The sequence below is a fragment of the Ipomoea triloba genome, chromosome 6 (genome assembly GCF_003576645.1).
Source record: "Ipomoea triloba cultivar NCNSP0323 chromosome 6, ASM357664v1".
Taxonomy (NCBI): Eukaryota; Viridiplantae; Streptophyta; class Magnoliopsida; order Solanales; family Convolvulaceae; genus Ipomoea; species Ipomoea triloba.
In genome coordinates, this window is record NC_044921.1 from 11,003,444 (window position 1) to 11,026,220 (window position 22,777).

The 22,777-nt window shown below is 40.1% G+C and overlaps 1 protein-coding gene across 1 annotated transcript; it reads left to right on the forward strand.

The window, feature by feature from the left end:
* Window positions 1-11,717: 11,717 nt before the first annotated feature.
* On the forward strand, window positions 11,718-21,518 carry LOC116022058 (thioredoxin-related transmembrane protein 2). The gene is made up of 11 exons (XM_031262611.1): window positions 11,718-11,967; window positions 12,062-12,106; window positions 12,195-12,251; window positions 13,453-13,522; window positions 14,144-14,185; window positions 14,328-14,401; window positions 15,015-15,085; window positions 15,249-15,331; window positions 15,471-15,580; window positions 21,075-21,137; window positions 21,215-21,518. The coding sequence occupies exons 1-10, from the start codon at window positions 11,815-11,817 to the stop codon at window positions 21,135-21,137; spliced, it is 768 nt and encodes a 255-aa protein (XP_031118471.1). The 5' UTR covers window positions 11,718-11,814; the 3' UTR covers window positions 21,215-21,518.
* Window positions 21,519-22,777: the final 1,259 nt, after the last annotated feature.

Below are 22,777 nucleotides of genomic sequence, written 5' to 3' on the forward strand. Positions count from 1 at the left end.
GGAGTAACAAGAAGCGGGGCGAAAAACCTGAGGCTTGAGGCGGGCTTCGTGATCAAAGCTCAAGCGCTCGATATTGTACTAAAAAGGGAAGTTTTTAGTGCAGTCCTTCCAGGGAGTTTCTGGAAGAAGAGTGGACGTTGGCGGGTTGGCCGAACCACTTAAAAATCTCTCTCGCATTTACTTTCTACTTTTATCTCTCGCTATCTAACTCTCGAACTGCACCACATATAAGCGCACCTCTCGAACTAACTCAAACTCGTGCTAACTAAAAGGGGATAACTTTTCCGCTGCGCATAAAACTTTATCTTCATCTTGTGAGGTATCGGACCTAAACATCCTAAGTCCAATACACACGAGAGGTCGAAAAAGATTTGCAAAATCTTATACAAGTCTATTCACCCCCCCCCCTCTAGACTTGTACCCCATCCCCTTGGGACCAACAGTAACCGGCGGAGTCTGCATAACTCGGGAGTGGCCAATGATTCGAGCGATGGTCCCGAGGGCAAGATATGAGCTTATAACTCGATGATCTATGGAGTTGGTCAGCTGGAAAGATAAGGTTGCCAGCACCCCGTCGATCACATTTGCTGGAGTTTACTGACCACCAAAGTCAAACAAAATGATATCTAAGATTCACTTGTTGACGCTGATCCGCCTTCGAGTGCCCTTGACCGGTGAATTTAACTGTTTTGAACTGTTTCATTCTCTAACATCAACGTGATCGGGAGACTCGTGATTACATACTCAGGTAGAGCGCAATACCAGACTGATGCTCTCCGGATCGGGGACGGTCGGGATTATTGTTGGTGTTCTCCAGCCTATGATGCTCAGGAGACCATGTACTCGTCTTCTAGAGAAACCAACTCAAAGTCCAGGGATGAACTTTGCTTTGAGAAGATGCAAGACTTCGATCGACTCCGGCCATTACCTCGGAAGTTCAGGACATGCATCTGATCGTTTGGGCTGCCAACGTGATGCTCGGGGACACTGCTCATTTGACCGGGAACAATATGCTCCGAGAAATAATCGGGGAACCCCATGCTCTTGACCACCGGTTCCTCTACTGCGATTGGGGCTGAGCTCTGGTCATCGCAAATGATGACGAGGTCTATAGTCGACCTTTGCGTTGCCAAATTTGATATATCTCAACATTTTGCAAAACCGCCGACCATCGACACATTCAACTACATATATTCAAAATTCAGAGACTGGATTGCCGATGCACTCATCTACTTGGAAACGATGATGAACGATCAACTTTCGAGATAACCGACCCCGCCGGATTGGATTGGACCTATAACTCGCAGTTGACCGGGAAGCCGGATTCATCTTTCAGAGTGTTGGAGACCGGGAAACACACCAGCCTTGGGCTTTTGCTCAATGATGCCGGGTGACGCCTTGAAGATGAATTCCTCACCATAAATTCTTCAGGTTCTGCTTAGGTAAGAGAAATCACAGGCTCAGGCTCAGGCTCGTGACCGGCCACTGATGGAAAACAGGTCGCTGACATGTTGGTCGGGAAAATGTGAATAATGCAACCATGGTCAGCGCAAATCTCACGATCATAGTGAATTAAGGGGAACCTGTCTAACCGCTTGTTTAACAGAAACTTGTAATATTGCGATCAACAGCTGAGGTTGACCGGTCGTCGGGCAAACAAACTGGAGACAAATAATGAAAACCGGTCGCTGGGAAATTTGTGATGCTCGAAGGTTTGGTCAGGAAAAACGTGAGACTGGAGTCCGGGCAAAAATGTAGGAAGCAGCCCAACTCTATTGTGAAGAACTCAGATATTTAACTGATCAGCAGCTCGGGGGTCAGGGAAAAAGTTTCCGCCACTGTTTGGATGAGAAACTGCCCGGAGTCGAGCACGTTGCAGATGATCATCGTATGTTGCAAACTAACATTACATGAGATATTCCTCTTGCTCGGATGAACTGCATCCGATCACCCGAACTCTTGATCAGAGAGGGCTAGAGGCGACTCTAGTGAAATAGTTTGATTACGGTAGGCTGCTGAGTTTGATCGGTGCTATTGGAATCATGCTCGACGATGCTAGCTTACCCAAGGTGATGGCTCGGGAAGCTCTAGGAAAGTTTGGTGAGGCTCAAATAACTAACCAGGTGGCTCAACCAGTAACTTTAGCTTGGCGATGCTCTGTTATTCAATCTACCGAATTAACAGCGATTGCGGTGATGACCGGGATACGGATTTGTTTCGAGAGGGTACAAGTCAGGCGATGGTCTCCTTGACCATCCCTTCTGACGACACGTTTTCTGGTAATGCATGAAATGAGAAAACACCCTCTTAATGTTGTGCGATGACAGGCCATAACGAACAAAGTTGAGCGACGATGATCCCCTGGTTGCATGCTAACTAAAGCTACCAACCACATGAGCGCTTGACAACCGAATCTGACCAAAGTCTTGGAACATCTTGATGATTATACACTCGGATTCGGTGGCCAGTTCGAAGAAGACCGGGCAAATGCATGAACACCAATGATTGACCAACTACCCCAATGCCTTAGCTTTCTTCTAGAGAACTAGATAACTATACGCCTGGACACGGTGACCTGCTTGGAGGAGACCGGAAAATGATCATTTCTCCAAACGGTCCGCCTTTAGTTCCTCCACGACAACCAAGAGAGAGTAGGAACCTTCCAGATGATGAGACGATCACGATACTTTTAAATACGCCCTGCATGTCTTCATGCGGGTATATCTTCCACGGCACGTATGTGTAATTTTGATCTACTGGTGATCGGTAACGGAGGATAGGAATAAATAGAGATGTCGCGTGCGTGGTGCCTTATGATCTCTTCAACAATTCTGCTACTTAATAGTTTGAGTTGTTGACATGATACCCGGGGGCATCGCTCACTTAACCGTGAAGCAACAAGACTGTCAATGGGCAAGTAACGCCATATTCTTTTCCTCGGTTCCGACCAGCTTGATGATGCTCAGGGAAATCCGGGCAATGAAGTCGAGCAGAAAATCTGGTGGTTGCCACGATCAGAACTCGCAGTCCTTCTCTAAATCCTACCCGTCTGCTGATTTGTATCCCTCTTTGGCTTTTTAATTGGGTTTGGTCACCCCATAAATGTCGTTAGTTCGGGAGAGGCCGAGCAGATTTTGAATGCGTCGGGTGGCGCAGAGGGATGGTCGGGTTCGCTTACGATCGGAGCTTGCAGCTCGGGAAGATGCTTGTGGCGCGAGAGTTGGAGCTTATCACCGCATGATTTGAATATTCATCATGAACTTAAACCCTGCGAATCGGCCTCCAGTCAAATCGAGCTGACCGAACACCATAATCGAATGAGTCACATCTATAAGGTTGTCATGACGGGTGAGATAAAAAAATATGATCGGTGATGCTTATCCAAAGTGAGAGCTCGGACAATTAATCTAGAATGCAGAACCCGCCATCAGCTCGGGAAGATAATTATAGCATAGAGGTTGCAAAGTCAAATAAATAGTCAAGCCCGGGAACTCATGGCAGTCCGAAAGTTAGAATTCATCATTTGCTGGCGCCATATTCTAATTCTACTAGTTAACCCGACCAAAATTAGAGCAAATTGCGACGTAGCCGACCATTCTAACGCGATGGGAGTCCATGCAAGCAATATTGCTCTGTACAATTTTACGGAGGACCAGAGTATGATTTGTTTGTCTCCATTTTTTGTATTGCACTCCGCCACCATCATCATCTTATTATAACTGGGAGATGTTTTGTTGAGATAATATATAGCTTGTACATTGATGAATAAAATGAACCAACTATAAATAGAGTACATGTGAGAGGAACTAGCAGGAAGTTGTAACAAACCTAAACTACTTGAATACAAATAGGAATATATAATAGAAAATGTCAACTACTGCATATAGACTTAACACGCCCCCGCAAGATGGAGGATCCGTCGGAGACTCCAATCTTGGACCGAAAGAGCAGGAAGAGGTGATGCCCAAGTGGCTTGGTGAGTAAGTCAGCTAGCTGCCCTGAAGAAGGAATATGACGCACAACTAGCGAGCCATTGGCGACCAAATCGCGAACAAAGAAGTAATCTAGCGCCAAGTGTTTCATGCGGGAGTGAAACACGGGATTCTTACAAACATAAGTAGCACTCAGATTGTCACAGAACACAATCGGTGGTTGAGGTAAACTCAAGCGCAGTTCCTGTAACAAATGTTTAACCCATAGAACCTCTGCCGAGGCATTCGCCAAGGCACAATACTCGGCCTTTGTGGACGATCGAGAAACGGATCGCTGACGAGTGGATTTCCAGGAAATAAGATTCGAGCCCAGATACAATAAGTAAGCAGTAGTGGACCGGCCACCAGAAGAACCTCCCCAGTCAGAGTCAGTGTAGACCCGTAAAGAAAGTGGGTGGCCAGCTCGTAGAAATAGGCCATGACAGACCGTGCCTTTGAGATAACGAAGAAGCCGTTTGGCAGCCTGCCAATGTGTAACTGTTGGAGCATGCATGAACTGCGATAGGCGGTTTACTGCATAGGCGACGTCAGGTCGCGTGATTACCAAATACTGCAGCAAACCGAGAAGACGCCGGAATTGAGTGACATCATATCGGTCACTACCAGACTGGGCCGGCACCAATTTATCTGAAGAAGCCAGTGGCGTGGAAACTTCTTTGGCACCATCCATCTTAAACTGCAACAAAATGTCAGTAACATACTGACTTTGTGACAAGAAGATCCCATCCGGTGCCGGAGCTACCTCAACACCCAAAAAATGATGCAAGTCACCGAGATCTTTAAGAGAGAATTGTGCAGACAGAGTCTTTACAAATCGTGTTAGCCAGGCCTCATTATTTCCTGTCAATAAGATATCATCAACATACACCAGGAAATAAACGACAACACCATCAGCAAAGTAAGCAAACAAAGACGCATCCGCTCGTGACTTAGAAAAGCCACAACGTAACAAGAAACGTGACAGTTCCTGGTACCACGCTCTGGGCGCTTGCTTAAGCCCATACAATGCTTTGTCTAATTTACAAATATGCGTCAGAAATTGTGGATCAACAAAGCCGGGCGGTTGGTCCATATATACTTCTTCATGCAATGTTCCGTTCAAGAACGCATTGTTTATATCTAACTGACGTAAACTCCAGTGGTTGCTCAGTGCAATAGTCAAGACCACACGAATAGTAACTGGTTTCATGACTGGACTGTAAGTTTCATAATAGTCACGGCCTGCAGTTTGCAAAAAACCTTTCGCGACAAGTCGCGCTTTATAACGATCGATCGAACCATCCACCTTGCGTTTGACACGGAAAACCCACTTGCATCCTATCGGGACCCCGGTGCCAGGAGGTACTAAATGCCACGTTTTGTTGCGATGCAGAGCTTGGTACTCTTCATCCATAGCCTTCCTCCACCGAGAGTCTTTTAGTGCTTGGGTGACGGTAGTCGGTTCTATCGTGGGTGGTAAAGGATGGGCTGTAGTGACATTGATATAGTGGTCTCCAAAGTACTTGGGGTTAGGACGCCGGGTACGTGTAGATCGCCGCAAGATTTGTTGCGGTAGGGCAGCACGTTGAGAAGATGGATTAGAAGAACTGGAATTATGAGGCAAAGGAGGTGGACTGGGATCATGAGGCGAAGAAGGTGGGCTGGGATCATGAGGCGAAGACGATGGGTTAGGATTATGATACGGCAAAGGTGACGAGGGGTAGCCGGAATTGAGAGAGGCAGTAGGTGACGCAGCAGATGTTGGCGAAGTGGAGGCAGATGTTGTTAGGCCGGGATTATGAGAGTCAGTAGCAGGTGACACGTGGGTGGAATTAGGAGCAGGAGATGAGTGGTGGCTTGGATTAGGGGAGGCAGCCACATGAGAAACAGACCAATCATCAGATGTAGTTGGCGTTTGAATTATCGGAGAGTGAACGGGATTTAACGTGGACCTAAGCATAGACTCTGTAGGTGAAGATTTGAACACAACTGGTGGCTCCACAACAACCTGTGCTTTATGCTGCAACTCTTGAGAAGGGTAGATATTAGGCAAGAATTGAACATGTCTAGACAAAAAAATACGATTAGAGGAAAAATCTAAACACTGGTAGGCCGATTGAGAGCTAGCGTATCCCAGAAAAATACAAGGTCAGGATTTTGGTTGGAGTTTTCTGTTGTTATATGGACGTAACCATGGAAAAAAAAGACAACCAAACGGCTTTAGCTTGTCATAATTAGGCAATTGATTAAACATAATCTGAAACGGAGACTTATTACCTAAGACCGGTGTTGGGAGTCGGTTAATGAGGTACACCGCCGTTTGAAATGCATAGGTCCAATATGAAATTGGAAGGGCCGCAGAATGAAGTAATGACAACCCGGTTTCGACGATATGTCTGTGTCGCCGTTCGGCAGTGCCATTATGTTCTGGGGTGTTAGGAGGGGTAGTAAAGTGGGAAATACCATGAGTATTGAACAACGGACGGAGTTTAACGAACTCATCGCCATTATCTGAGTAAACAGAAATAATGGTGTGACCAAAGTACTTCTCAACCAGTCGTTTAAATTGAGGAAAAACTGTAAACACATCTGATTTTCGTTTTAATGGATACAACCAAATGTATTTCGTAAAGTGATCAACGAAAATAACATAGTATAAACACCCATCAACAGATTTGTCTGTGGTGCCCCATACGTCAGTGTAAAGCAATTGCAGGGGCTTATTACTAACAAGAGTATTTTTTGAAAATGGCAACTTGTGACTTTTGTGTATGCTGCAAGATTGACAATAAAACTGTTGTAACAATGACTTGTTAATAGGAATATTACAACGGTTTAAAATAAGATGCAATGTTTTATTTGATGGATGACCAAATTGGTGATGCCATTGAGACACACGGGATAGGCGTAGAACATTTATTTTTGGCCGAGAGGAAATTGGACCGTAGTAAACACCGTTAACGTTCTCCCCCCGCATTAGCGATGTCCCCGTTCGCAGATCCTTCACAATAAAATGGGAAGAAAAAAATTCAACAGATATTGAATTAGTTTTGCAGAGTTGGGATGTAGAAACTAAATTATTTTGTAACTTGGGGACACGTAGAACATTTTCAAGAGTGAGAGCAGAATAAGAGGTGGGAATGGTAGACCGACCAACATGAGATATTGTTAAGGAGTTACCGTCACCCAAGCGAATCTCGTCCGGGCCACTGTATTCAGAGAAGGTTTGCAGAGGTGTGATATTCGGAGTGGCATGGTGGGAAGCGCCGCTGTCAAATAACCATGATTGAGATGGACCAACCGTGGAGTTGGCTGTAGGAGACTGTAGATGCGTAGAGGCTTGCATGGGTATAACATTATGCTCCTTTAAAAATCTTGCCAACTTTCGACATACTTTCGTTTCATGTCCTGGAAAGTTACAGAACTTGCATACAACCCCAGATCGGTTATTCCCCCCTTGTGACCAGCTTTGCCGATTAGAGTTGTTGTTATTACGAAACCTCCGAGTAGAGTTCGGTGACTGATTGTTTCGTGTGGAAGAGAATGTCCTTTGCGCAACGTTAGCAGTGGCAAGAAGAGATTGGCGTGCATCATCCGCTTCTTTTAACTGTCGTTCATGGTCGGTCAGAACATCACTTAATTCACCCAAAGATATAGGTGTTTCTCGTATGCGGACAGCAGAAATAATGGTATTGTATTCCTCCCCTAGTTGGTTTAGAATATAAACCACTAGGTCTTCAGCAGAGACTGGACTTTGAGCCAACGCAAGAGCGTCAGCGATGGACCTCATATCATTGAGGTAGTCCGTGACAGACCGGGAACCTCTCGGATTTTTTGTCAGCTTTGCCTTGAGGGAAATAATTCGACCTCGAGAGGCACTGGCATAACTGGCGACAAGCCTTTGCCATGCGTCGTGGGCCGTTGCAGCCGAAGAGATAAGGGGTTGTATCATGTCAGAACAACTCCCAAGTAGTGCGCTTATAATAATTTGGTCTTGGCGATACCAAATTAAATGGCACGGGTTCCTGCTGGTGTTAGCAGTATCTGTGAACTTGGTTGGTTCTGTGACTGAGCCATCAATGTAGCCGTGCAGATTGTAGCCAATAAGAGTTGCCTGGACTTGACGTCTCCAAACAGAAAAATTTGTGGATGTAAGTTTGATGGGAAAGTGAGCATGAGTGGTTAATTGGACAACCTCAGTCATGGTCGTATCGGGTGACGAGCTAATTGTAGGAGTGGTGGTAGCCATGGATGATAGAAGAAAGGAACAGGAAGCAAAAACCAAAATAAAATAAAATCTTTCGTTGGAGATTTTAGGCTCTGGATACCATGTTGAGATAATATATAGCTTGTACATTGATGAATAAAATGAACCAACTATAAATAGAGTACATGTGAGAGGAACTAGCAGGAAGTTGTAACAAACCTAAACTACTTGAACACAAATAGGAATATATAATAGAAAATGTCAACTACTGCATATAGACTTAACATGTTTCGTGTATGTCAACAATGCAGCCATGGTCCCATCTTAGTGATTTAAAAGGCATCCCTTTTATGCTTGCAAATTATAGTCTGCTTCACTCAGCCGGTTTCTCGTTACCCGCCGCCCGTGAAGGTGATTGACAATTAACCGGAGAAGTCCGAAGGGTGATGATGAACATCGCAGCCGCTTAGAGCCTGGAGTGTGAAATATATATCCGCTCACGCATACACAACTTGGAAGTAGCGCATAGTATCCGCTCAATTAAGTATGGACAGCGATACCGAGGGTTAAATCGACCATGAGCTCCTCTGTTCGAACGGGATGCAAAGCTAAAAGAAGATCACTAGTACGAGTCGGGATATCTGCTGAACAGGTCGGGATTCATCCAGTTAATAACTCACTGCAGTGACTATAGCTCGTCGAGGCCGAGTGGTAATGATGGAGGTCGGGAAAATGCGTCTTCGGCAGACATGTAATCAAATATGGAAAAGGCTGAGAACCGACCGATCCCTAGCTCGGGGTTCGGGGGTAGAGTCTGCTATTCCGTTAGGCTGAGAAACTGCTCGGAGTTCATCTCCCGTTCTGATCAAAGTTTAATGATAACAACTGCTTCGTGAACTTTTAAGCTCAGCGAACTGACCATGACCGAGGCTTACTACTCGCAGAGACTGCACCAGCTAGCTTCATAGAGACCATTGCTCCGCGCTCGAAAAAACATAAGTCGATGAGCTCTGTTGTGCTCTGTTGAAACCGGGATCATTAGCATTGATGCTCATCGACTTGGTAACCGACGAGAAGCCGTGTTCCTCAATCAGAATGGAGATGTTCAATCTGCTAAGAGAAAAGGGGGGCCAGATATCATCCTCCTAAGTTGCAGATTGCTCAAAAGAAAAAAAATATATAATAACATCTCTAAACTATCTAAACATATCAAAGTGCAGTATGATGGTGATAGGTGAAAACAAGATTAAACTACAACGCAATCTTAATGCGCATGCATCAACAAAACTCTCCGGCATCTCCACTGCCAATTAGTCCTTTGGAGTCAAATGAAGATTCTGGAAGCCATCCATGAACAAACATCACATCAATGTGCTGAACTAATTCTGATTTTTTGATCAGTTTGTAAGAGAAAATCTAAGATCTCGCATGTTGCAGCTCCTTCGCAGGCTTGAGTTTTTCTATGCTTCCTCCTGCCCAAAAAATCAGCCGTGCTGACACACCGCCACAGCACGAACCACACCCACCGCCGTCACGTACTGTTAACATCTCCACTGCAATCCCCTGTTCCTCATCTGAACTGGATAGTTTATAGTGTCCACAAAAAGGGTTGGTAGTCTCTTGAAGATGCTGATATGATCCATGGAACTGGTGAGAGCGGAAAGGTCTTGGCTGTTGACGATCTGAGCCCATAAGCTTGATCAAATTCCCTGGAAGCGTGCATGTCCAAAGAGCCATTCTATGAAACGTACGAAGGGTGAGGAAGACTCAGAAAGTAGAGGACTATAAGAATCCAAAAAAAGAAGTCAGATTCTTCTTCTTCGTCTTGGAGCTCACCACACTTTTCCTGTGATTGGAAGAGAAAAAGTTAGTGCCAAAGCTTCCTTCTCACTGGTGGGTGTTGATGGTCCAATAGAAATTAAATAGTTGTATGTAGGTTGATTGGTCAAGGGTGGTGGTGAGATGCGCAACCCAAGAAAGTGGAAGGAGAGAGAACAAGAGTAAAATAGAAATGGGAGAAAATAGCCTCGAACTACTTCTCGAGCATCACCTAGATGGCAGTTACCATGCATTAAGGCCATGTGCAGTCTTTTATGTATTTTTCGCTGTCGACTTCACCAACCACAGAGCAAGTTAGTTCCAGAATTCCCGACCACCCGGTTGCTATTCAACTCCCCGAACCAGAAACACCGCGCATCTCATGTGAATTGATCGGAACCCCATTAACCGTACCGGTCAACTCTTAAATCGAATGAACTCCGGGCAGCTTCCCGACCCCCGAGGTGACGAGTTATTAATCAGGCAAATCCCGACCTGTAACACTGGGCATGTTCGTTTCCCGATCTCCATCGTTAAAGCTCCCAAGCTGACAACCGCATAATTCCCAAGCAAATTGGCATGCAATTTTTGACGAGTTCTTGGGCAAGCTGGTCTCCCGGGCTACAAACAACGCCCAACAATTATTCACCCGTGGCCAAGATCAATCCCATAGCCGACCTCAAGATAATGGGCGCATCAGCGAGCTATCTGTGTTTTATACATTCAAACGTAAGGTTCAAAGCCCTGTATTTCTCCTGATCGGTTTCCCAGGCTCGCGTTTTGCACACTGGTGGTCGGCTAAGCATGCATGCAACTCGGAACCTATGTCCTATGGAGGTCGGCAGTGCTGTATGTGGATCACCACCTAGAGCTATTGCATCTTTGTGTCCCTTCTATTTAGAACTCCTAACGGATGGCGCCAAAAATGATAGTGTTTATTCCTTCATGTGCTCTTGTGTATAGCAATGTATGTAAAAGTTTAATATGAACGCGTAATTGGCCCTCAAACCATTCCTTCATTGATTGTTCTTTGAGGAGTAACATAGAGAGAAGGGAGAGCTTAGTCTTGAGGTTTCTAGAGAGAGGAGGAGGAGGGATCCCAAAAGTCCCCCACTTGAAGGGCTTAGGGCCCTTTATATAGGCACCTAGATTCGTACCCGTTACCGTATTAACGTCTAAAATATGTATAGCGGTAATCCCAAAGTATATTCCCTATCAATATCAAACTAAACTAAAAATAACACATAAAATAGGACATATTGTAAATTAGGGATTTCATAAAATGTAAAACAAGACATTATGTTTGAGCCCAAAATGAAAAGGCCCGCACATGCGCCTCTTGTTTAGATAGACTAACAGTGGAACAGTTATTGCGTGAACTACAGTCTAAAAACGACGCCGCTTTGTACAATTTTATTTTATTTTTTTCTACGTGACCTGCTGCAATATACATTTTATAACTTATAATGTATATTATTCTATAGCATAATATATATTATTTCTACTCATAAAGTACATTATTTTAACTCATAAAATACATTATCTTACTTAGAAATTTCATTATTCTAACATAAAAGGTACATTATTTCAACATATAATGTACCTTATTTTAACACATAATATACATTATTCTAATACATAAAATACATTATTCTAACCCGATATTCAACTACATCGGTTTCTACTGTGATTCATACAATAATTTGCCACTTACAATGAGCAAAGTTTTGGTTCATTGGCCCAAATGATTTTTAGTTTCCCGGGAAAGAATTCCAATACATCTAGCCTTCACCTCAGATCCATCGCAGAATTGTGACAATGTCGTCGACGTCGACGGCGAGATGGTTGAATCGAATGGCTTCAGATCAGTACTGTCTTCTCCACATCCTTGCATTCTTCTCCTACATCCCTATACGCTGCTCCACCTCACATCTTCTCCTTCCGTCTCGCTCATCTCTCCTCTTCAAACGCGTACACACTCTCTCTACAAACTCGCAACGCACATACAATTTATTATTTTTTTTTAAAAGTGAAATTTCGTTAATAGGGCTTAACTAATTGACAGGAGATTCAAGCAGTTATCGCTTTTAGTGTGATAGCTGCTGTGAAGGTATGCATTTTTTGCTGATTTCTTTGTTTTCTTCCTACTGTTTTCTGTCTTTAAAATTTTATTGATGTTTGCACTTGGCACTTGACAGACAGTGAGGGCGGAAACATGGCAGACAGTCGTTTCAGATTCTCTGTTTTTTGCAAAGGTGTTCTTTTTGCTCAACTAATCCTTCTTTTAGGTTCATAATGTTCGATTGAGTTTTTGTTTCATTTATTGATGGGCTTATTTTGTAACAAGTAGATCATTTAACTGTGTGAATCTGCTACCATAGTCAGACGTGATTAAGAAACTGAATTCGCTTAAGATCTCAAAAATTATGGTGTTTGAATTTGGACAAATGGTTGACATAGAGAGAGAGAGAGAGAGAGAGAGAGAGAGTTACCCATGAATGCACGAACTAGCTATTCATTACAATTTGCACCCTATGGAAATATTGTGGGAGTTTAGTATGTGGAGTTGTTATCATTTGCCATTTGATTTAGAATTGGCTTATATAACATACATCAAGCATGTGGAAAAGAGAGAGTTATCTACTAGGAGTATTTTTTCTGGTAATTGCTCCAACTTTGGAGGTTCTAGTTGATATTAAGTCCTAAACTTATTTTCCCTATATTAGGGTTTAAAATGAGATTGAATATGTGAAACAAACATATTGCATCACAACAGGGATAACTTGAAATGCTCATGTAGTGCATACTGATCTGCACACACTTATCCAGTGTCACTATGAGAGCAAAATTTGCCAAATGTGTTATAAATGGTACAAGTAATATAAACATGAGAAATGTATAGCCCATACTTTAATTCTTTGTTGTGTTGAAGATGAGAAATACTTGAAAGATATATGGAATACGTTGCCTATAACTTAATTACTTAAATATTACTATTGATGCATAAGAATCAAAATGAGCCCTACAAATCAAATTACATAGATCAGATACTTCTATGTCTAAAAGCATGGCTTAAATAACTTAGCATTCACTAAATGGTTACTTTGTATTTGGAAAATTAAAAAAGAAAATTTTAATTTTGTTAACATTCAATTGATGAAGGAAAATTTTTGCATAGAATAAACATGCAACTAGAAAACTTGGATTCTATCACTCTTATCGGTGAAATTTGGAACAAGATTCTTAACTTATCAAGAGGCCGACCTCATGGATTTAGATCTTTTTATAGCTTTTTCCAAGTTAGCTTAATTTGAAGTACTTGAGTGCCAAATACAGGAAATTGGTTTCCAACTTGTACTCTTATATCCATCAGGTCGTATGATGCCTTAGTTATCATTTAATTTGATGCCATTTATTTTGGATGAACTCACTTAACAATTGCCCTTGCATTTCCAGATTTTCCTTACTGCTCTTGCTTTAGTAATGGATTATCATTTGGCACTCTGGTACGCATTGGTATTTATAGGTAGATCCTGCTCTGTTATGCTCTAAATAAATTGTTCTTTGAAAATTTATGGGAATGCTTTGACATAAATTGGTGGTTGAAATTCTCTGGTTGCAATTATTATTATTATTATAAATCTTAAGTTGTCATTAGATATTTTGAAATTTTAGTGCGTGATTAAGTTTGCATGCATCTGAAATAGGGCATGTGTAATGGCAAAGCTCCCACCCACTGACTGTTATGTGTGGGTTCAATCCCTATAAACAACCTATCTTAAAACACAGGTGATTACTTACATCTTCGTTCTCCAAAATCTACAACTTTAGGAACTCACTGTGGGGTATAGGTAGGTGCTAAGTTGGCTTAATAGAAATTGGGTCGACCAAAAATGGATTCTTTTAGCATGTCTAAAGTTTGGAAGTTCCAAAATGGATTAAGTGTTCGAGACAAGGGAGTACAACTCACTATAATCTCAACTCATCCCTCTAGTTAAGAATTAATGTTCTAAAAACATATGGCTAAACTGGGCTGTGGCCATGCCTTTTCCTGTGATGTGTTGTTGCAATTTGTTGGATCAAGTTATTAGTTACTCAACTTTGCTTTCTCCTTGGTTGAAGTACTTATTTTTTATTCATCTTGCAGTTATACATATTCTAACACAACAGCCTCCGTACGAAGGACTAGGTATGAGATTAGTGTGCAGTTATGCCTCTTGTTCTTTTTGGCATGCATTTATTTTGTTATCAAGTTTATTATTTGATATTAAGTTTATTCATGAATATGATAAGATTGACCCAAACCTTATTTTTTTGTCACATTTGTTTAGGTAACTCAATTCAATTAACCCCACTACAATTGGAGGCTTTGCTTACTGAAGGAAACACTTCAAGATTTTGGTTGGTTGGTATTATAAATCATATTTCCTGTTCCCAACTGACTGTTTTGGATATTGACAATAATAAAGTTTTTCATGCTTTCCGTATGTTATTGCATTTTAATGCTTAAAGACTTTTAGATAAACGTAGTAAATTAATTATGACTATGTTTACTGTAAAGCTAGCACTAATGTTCCAACTTTTGTTGAATCCCTCCTGTGGTCAATCTTGTATAAATTGTTGATTATTCAACCTTGATACATCATTTTTGCAGAAGCTACAATTATGTAAGAGCAAAAACTTGTCCAATATTGTAATGAAATGAGTACTTTTTTTCTCTTCTTTTACATTTCCTGGGTTGGCTAAATAATTACTCTGTTTTTGGTATTATAGTTGTGCCAATCTGCTCTCTGGTTTTGAGTACAAATAGGTTTTGTAATTTGTGAAGCAATGGAATCTTTTAGAAACTCTACTATGCAATTGATTGAATAGATTGCAGGGTGGGCCAAATTGACATGAAAATATTGCGCACACACTCAAGTCACATGTTCAAGCGATCTAAAATGAATCACACAGAGAAACACACTATCCCTCTTATGTTCCTTCCCTTTGATTTTTAATATAGTAAACTTTTCCAGGTAGAATTCCGTGCATTATCGACATCAACCTGTATATGTACCAGTTCATTTTTCCCTGAACTCTCAATTACGTAAGTGTTATAAGGCAGCTTTTGGAATCGTCAAGTAATTAGGTTCTATTTGTCAAAAGCTGATATACGAAGTTGAAGAATTCATTTATTACACTTCCTGCTGTTTCTGGCAAAACTGCTGCATGTCCATGTGCTCAGCTGTCTTTTACGTTTTCTTTAACAGATACTCGAACAAAAATTTGTCTTTTGGGGTAGTTGATCTTGGACTCTTCCCGAATGCTGCAGAAAAGTTTGGAATCTCTTTGGGTAAAAATACATTTAATTGCTAATTGCTATTATCTGGGTTTGATAAGTTTTTCTAGTTAAATAGGAAAAGAATTGTGTTACCCTTTCATATATACACACACTTCTTATTGACCGACATATCTGTGTATACTTGATGCAGCAAGCTTAAACCAACTTCCAGTGTATATACTATTTGAGAATGGAACTGAGGTCACACGTTTTCCTGAGTTGGATTTTCAGGGAACAGTTTTCAGTTCTTCCATAACGAAGGTAATCTCTATTTATGAGTCATGTTAGTCATGTTGCACAATCTTTTCATCCTTATTTTTCATGATGAAATGCTGTATATCATCTTTTGTTTAATCTGTATGCAAAATCTCAAGTTCATGAAAGATTTATGCTTTCTTTTGTATGCTGCCACTAAGTGGTAATCTTCTGAAATGTCTATTTCACATTTACAATTTGATTCATTGTCATATTGTCTCTAAGAAAGTTGAAAGCAATCCAAAAGGGAAGCAACTGTTGGTGCTTTAATATTCGCTAGTGATGTGATATAGGAGACTTTATTAATTAAGAAATAATTTTGAATTAGAGGAAGAAGGAAAAGACAATCCTTCAGCATGCTCTCCTCTGGCATGCTAGATTGGGAATTGAGATGCAGTTATGGAATTTTATCCAGGAAGTACTGAAATTGAGTTTTGGATCAGTTCTCTTGTGCTCTTTTTGACTCCTCATTGGACTCATGCACCCAGATCCTATGGTTAATATGAGATGGGTTTTCTTAAATTTCAGTTAAGAGAATACGATTACTCCCCTAGATCAATTTATTAACCTCATTGCAACTCCAAGCCATGGCAAGGACAATCTTCCACAGTAGCCCCAGTTTACAAACATGTCAGCATCCACTTTCCAAAATTAGGACAAGTCTGCAGAACCCAGCCCTTTTCTTTAGGATTTCTAACAAAAATATTGTTGTTGGGTTGGTTGAAATGAGGGTAATGAGGAGAAGGTGAGAAAATGGGCCTACTTAATCACTACACTATATATACGATACTTAGATCCTCTTTCCTCAATACATGGTCCATCTCCATTTCTCACTCTCCAATCTTCATTTTCCCTTCTCATTCAAACACAATTTTCTTCTCCACTTATCTTGTTTTCTTTCTCTCATTTTTCTTCCCATCCAAGCATAGCATTAATTTCCACAAGACCACAACTGATGAAGGTATAGTAAGGATAGCATGACTATTTCAAACAGACCATGGTGGGTCAATCATGCCGGAATCCATAGCCTTGTGTCATGGCAAACTATGGTCTTCTTGTCTATCACTCTATCCATTACCCAAGACAGTGTTTCTTCAACTTTTATGGTAGTTGATGTTGAAACACAAAGAGTCGTGTTTATAAGATTGTCTTTTGAGTCTATATATATATAGGGTCATCATCAGGACATCAGGTGTGGCCACCCCTTAACGTGCGGTCAGTGCGGCCGCACCACTATGTATACAAATATACACCACTCAATGTTAGAAAATGCACCACACAAATATGCATCATTAGGTACGCATCACCAAAAAACACACCACTAGGTATGCAAATATACACTACATAGTGTTAGCAAATGCACCATTAGGGGCAGGGGAGTTATGGTGCATTATTTTGGGTGTGTGGTGTGTTTTTTGATGTTTGTGTATTTTCATTGTGGTGCGTGTTCTAACATTGAGTGGTGCATTTTTTAACATTGAGTGGTGTGAACCGCACTGACCGCACGGGAAGGCGCGACCACATTTGAACATATATATATATATATATATATATATATGTATTTATGTTGTCTCTCCATTGGATGAGGAATATAACAAATTTTTCTCATGTTCTCCACATGTATCAAAAGCCAATTTTTTTAATTTTTTATTTTCCATCGCATGATCAATAATGAATAGTAGGTTACTTGCTTTTGATGAGTTCTTCTGTCAAATTAGTGCTACCAACCCCTTCTATTGTCTCGATCGACCATGGCCCATCTTGTCCTGCTACCGGTTCCCCTTCACGCGCCACCACATTGCTGGCGCTCTAACAACATGCGCCTGCGAGTGAGGGCATCTCTGGCAGCTTTCTTCGGCGAAAAGCTCAAGTTGTCCTCGTCGGCCTTCTGCAGCTTCTTTTGTGCCATTAGTTTTCTTTTTGGTGATAATGTCCTCCGACAGAAATTTTGATAATTAGGGTACTATTTTTCCTTTTGCTAGTAATATGCCTACTTTCTTGAGGTCTATTTATGTGCCTAATTTGTCTGGAAGCCTGGTGATCACTTCCAAAAAATTATGTGGTTCTCAATATTACCAATCTTAGTCAGATTCCGTTGAGTTATGGTTTATGAGCCAAGGAGTTGCTAACCACTTAAAAAAGGGGGGTGGATAAGATACCGGAAAATGAAAGGGAAATTTGGGAAAGGTTAGATGCTCAGTTATGTAGCTTCGTTTGGCAATTTTTTTCTCCACTATTGTTGCCTCTCTTTAGGACGTTTAAGACATGTGTAGAGGTATGAAATCACACTAAATCTCTATATACTAATGATATCTCTCAATTCTACAGTATTGTTGATAACTTAGTTAACTTGAAGAAAGATGGTATTGATATGGAAACGTTCTTTCACAAAGCCCAAAGTTTGATGACTGAGTTTGGTACACTTATGCCTATTGACAGAACACATGTAGAGCAACTTACCCAATGAGAAAAATTCTTTGTATTACTTCTTCTGACCAAATTAGGTCTAGAATTTGAAAGTACTCGGAATCAAATTCTTGGAAGCAACATTGTCCTAGGAACCACCAAGTTGTTCAAATGTCTCTTGTAGATAACCTCCATTCCAATTGTTCACGCATCTACTTCTAAACAATCTTCTCTAGTGACACAAGGAGGTCGTGGATGAACTAGATATCGTGGTGAACAAAAAAACACTAGATTTTGTGATTATTGCAATAGATCTAGACACACATGGCACCGTTGTTTGAAACTTCGTGGAAAACCAGTCCTTACTCAGATTAGTTTTGCTCAATCTCAACTGGGAGAACCAAGTTACCGAACCATTTATGCTGCTGAATATGAAGAGTTTGTTCGATTTAAAGCCAATGCCAAGGCTTCCGGTGTCACTCCTGTAGCCTACACGGAAGGATCTCATATTGCCCTTGTATCCCAATCTAACTTTAGTGGACCATGGGTTATCGATTCAAGTGCCTCTATTTCTGGTAACTCATATTTATTTTCTCATTTCACCAATTTTGAGTCATCTATTGTTTTTGGTAATGGGTTTGATATGTTTCAGTACTTTGACTACGCGTCACAGGTCTGTGGTTAACAGATGAAGAGGGTTTACCTATGGTGGCTGATAACAGTGAGAGAGAGAGAGAGAGAAGTTGGTGGAAGAAACTTCCTTTTGATTTTATTCAATTCCAACTTGCCAAGACAATCTAATACTCTCCCTATATATAGGAGTTAAAAGCTTTAAGACATAAGGAAACAATATTCTAAAATATGCTTACCTAAAATAGGCAACTACTACTAAACCTTTAAGACATAAGGAAACAATATTCTAAAATATGCTTACCTAAAGTAAAATAGGCAACTACTATAAACTAGGAAATAAGATAACTAAGTATATTGGTAGCAGAGTCTGTATTGCATCAGGGTTCTACTAGAATTGGAACAACTTCTCTTCTTACTTTGTCTATCTCTAGTTCTCTACGATTCTTTATGATTCATCTTGTCACGATACTCCAAACAAAATGGAGTATCAGAGCGAAAGAAATTGACATGTTGAAACAGCCCGCACCATGGCCAAGTGGTGCCTAGCGCCTAGGCCGAGTTAGGCGCTAGGCGGAGCAATTTGCCTTGGCCAAGTGGCGCTTAGCGCCTAGGTGGCCGATTTTTGCAACAGTGTTTGCAAAACAATAGTATCACTCCCTTTCCTTACACTGATCATTGACGTTCTCGACCATCCACGACAATTCAAATCGATAATAACCCAACTGATTCATCTCAAGAGTTATCTCTGCCTTCGAACTTGGTTTCAACAACATGTCAACACGAAACCCCTTTCCCATAACAACTTTATTTCCTGTGATCATCTCTCACCTTCATATAGTGCTTTTATCAAATGTTTATCTTCTGATATGCTCATAAATCTGTTAAAGAAGTCCTTTATCATCCTAGTTGGTGTCAAGATATGGTTGATGAAATGGCTACTCTTTGGATGTGTTTGGTTGGGGATTTGGAGGAAGAAGTCTACATGGAGCAACCTCCTGGTTTTGTTGCTTAGGAGGAGAGCAACTTGGTTTGTAAGCTCAAACGTTCTCCTTATGGCCTGAAATAGTCTCCTTGTGCCTGGTTTGGAAGGTTCAACATAGTAGTGCAAAATTTTGGTTTAAATTGAAACGAAGTTGATTATTATGTCTTTTATAGACATCAACATGGTAAGAGCATTTATCTTGTTATATATGTTGATGATATTGTTATTATAGGAGATGATGTTGAGGGAATACTATTTTTAAAACAACACCTATTACAACATTTTGAAACAAAAGATCTCGGAAAATTAAAATGCTTTTTGCGAATTGAAGTAGCACAATCTAAGCCAGGAATTCGCATATCACAAAGAAAGTATGCATTGGATATATTGGAAGAAACTGGTATGATGAATTGCATACCTCTTGACACTTCTATGGATTCAAACGTCAAACTTCTACCAGATCAGTAGGAACTTATCCCAGATCTAGGAAAATATCGACGGCAGGTGGGAAATTACTTTATTAACTATAACTCGACCTGATATCTCTTTTACAATAAGTGTTGTTAGTCAGTTATTGGCATCTCCATGTGAATCACTGGGAGGCTATCATCTAGATTTTGCAATATATTAAGAAATCTCCCGACACTGGTTTGTTATACAAAGACCATGGAAACCTTGAAATTGTTGGCTATATAGATGCAGATTGGACAAGATGTGCATGGGATAGAAAGTCAACATTTTGATATTGTATCTTCCTTGGTGGCAACTTAATCTCTTGGAAAAGTAAAAAAGCAGAATGTTGTTACTCGATCAAGTGCAGAAATTGAATATCGATCCATGGCCCTCAAGAAGTGTGAACTTTTGTGGTTGAAAAACCTCATTGAAATGAAGATTTGTACAAAGGAGTCCAAGAAGCTCATTTGTGATAATCAAGCAGCTCTGCATATTGCATCAAATCCAGTTGTTTTTCATGAAAGAATGAAACACATTGAAATTGAAATTGATGGCCATTTTGTTTGAAACAAAGTTGCATTTGGAGATATTACTTCTTTTGTAGGCTCCAAACTGATATATTTACTAATCTTTAAGAAGTCATAGGATTGAATATATTTGTAACAAGCTTGGTGCATATGATATACATGTAGAGTTGTGTCCACCACATACGCAGCTGAGCTAGCACCATCCTTCAACATGTAGACTTGTGTCCTTTGAGTCTCTCTCTCTCTCTCTCTCTATATATATATATATATATGTTGTTTCTCCATTGAGACAAGGAATATAACAAATATATCTTCTCATCTTCTTCACAGTTGAAACTGTCTGATTCAGTGTTTACTAAGAGTTATGTTTTGGTGTTTCTTCTGCATCCTCTTTGAACTTAATAATTGTACCTTGACATTTAATGCTTTGAAGGAATTGTTTTTGGCACAATGGTTTTTTATTTTGTGAACTGAAGCAAGCGATTTTTCTGAACTGCAGAAAATTCTGTGTGAGCACTTTGAACTGGATAAGCATCTTCTAGATTACATAAATGGCAAATAGGTAAGTTGGCATCCTATATTCAACCTTATTATTCTCACCACGGCATTCACTCTTTGTTCCACCTTTTGTGTTTACAGATACTATTGCACACTATATGTGTTCTACACATTGTATATGGGCATATGGCATTAAGACTTGAGATACCTGTGAAGCAGGTGAGGTTATTGCTCAATGTATTGACCCTTTAATGAGTGGTGAAAGTTGGGATTTGTTACAAACCATAAGATTTACGACAGCCAACTCGTATTTCACGTTCATGTCATTCTTGTAACACACAAGGGCAAGGGACTATGATTTTTCATTTACTTTCAATATTCTCTTCTAAAATTTCTAATCCACCCTCACAATCAATAAGACAGTGGTTGTTGGTCTTTCCCGAAATTTCAAGCAGTTTATTTAGTTATAATTTTTCACAAGTATTGTTAGTATAAACCCGTTGATACAATTTCGAACTTTTTTTTTTCCTTTTTGTTATGTGCGACTATTTGTGCCTTGTGAAAACAGCCATACAAGTATTAATCGGGCGTTTTGGTTAATAAGGTGAGAATAAAGTAGGAACTCAAATGGTAAGAAAGAATTAAATTATTGGGAATAGAAAGGGAATACATGATACAAAAACTAAAATGTCTTTGTGAATTATTGGTAAGGAGGAATTGACTTATTGGGAATGGGGAAGAGAATATAAGTGAATAAGTGATATAAAGACTGCCAAGGACCTTGTGGTCTAGTGGCATCAAACTTTTCCTTTTATACGGGAGGTGGTGGGTTTGAGCTTCAGTGGAGGCAATTATAATAATAATAATAGAAAATGCTATTTACCCCTCCAAATTTTATCTCTAATATTTTTTTTCATGATGTGGCTAATAATTATTGGGTACTCATGAATTTGGTGATTCCACTATTTGTTAAAATAAAGTTACTTGTCCAATTAGGAAATGTCATGCAAGGAAGGAAAAATTGGAGGGGTAGGTAGCATAACAACAACAACAATTAGACCTTCAAACTATATATATTAAAGTTCAATTAGATTCTCAAATTAAAAAAAAAAAAAATCAATTAGATCCTTAAACTTGTTAAATTTGTGCATTTAACTTATTTAACAGATTACTAAAAGGTAACCTGTCAACTTTGCTTACATGGACTTGCATTTTTTGTGGAAATTTATTTAATAATTTTTAAAACAATTATTTGTAAAACTAATCTTTTAAATACTTTTTTTTTTTTTTTTAAAAAACTTTCTATCTGACGAAGATACTTAGACTTCTCCGTTAAGCTTCTTCGTCTAAACTGCCATGAACAACGGTCCATGGCGGACTTGTCCATCTAGGATTGAGATGTCTACCAAAATTCTTCGTTCATTCTAACAGCTACTTTGGCAACTGCCATGGACAATTTCCATGGCAGCCAAGCTGCCATGGACATTTGTAAAACATGTTTTATTTTATTTTATTTTTTAAAATTTAGTTTAATTTTTTATAAATAAATATTGGCAGCAGCTGCTTTGGCAGCAATGTTTTTTTTTTTGTTTTTTTTTATTTAATATAATTTTTTATAAATAAATATTATTATTTTAATTTTTTTAGAAATATAATTTAAAAAAAAATGTTAATTTAAGTGACAGGTGACTTGACTTAGGAGTA

Excerpts from the sequence above, each read along its gene's own strand:
- LOC116022058 (XM_031262611.1), top strand. The coding sequence starts at position 11,815 with ATGTCGTCGACGTCGACGGCGAGATGGTTGAATCGAATGGCTTCAGAT. Across the intron at positions 12,252-13,452 it reads ATTCTCTGTTTTTTGCAAAG|ATTTTCCTTACTGCTCTTGC; the intron begins GTGTTCTTTTTG and ends TTGCATTTCCAG. Across the intron at positions 15,581-21,074 it reads TCAGTTCTTCCATAACGAAG|AAAATTCTGTGTGAGCACTT; the intron begins GTAATCTCTATT and ends TCTGAACTGCAG.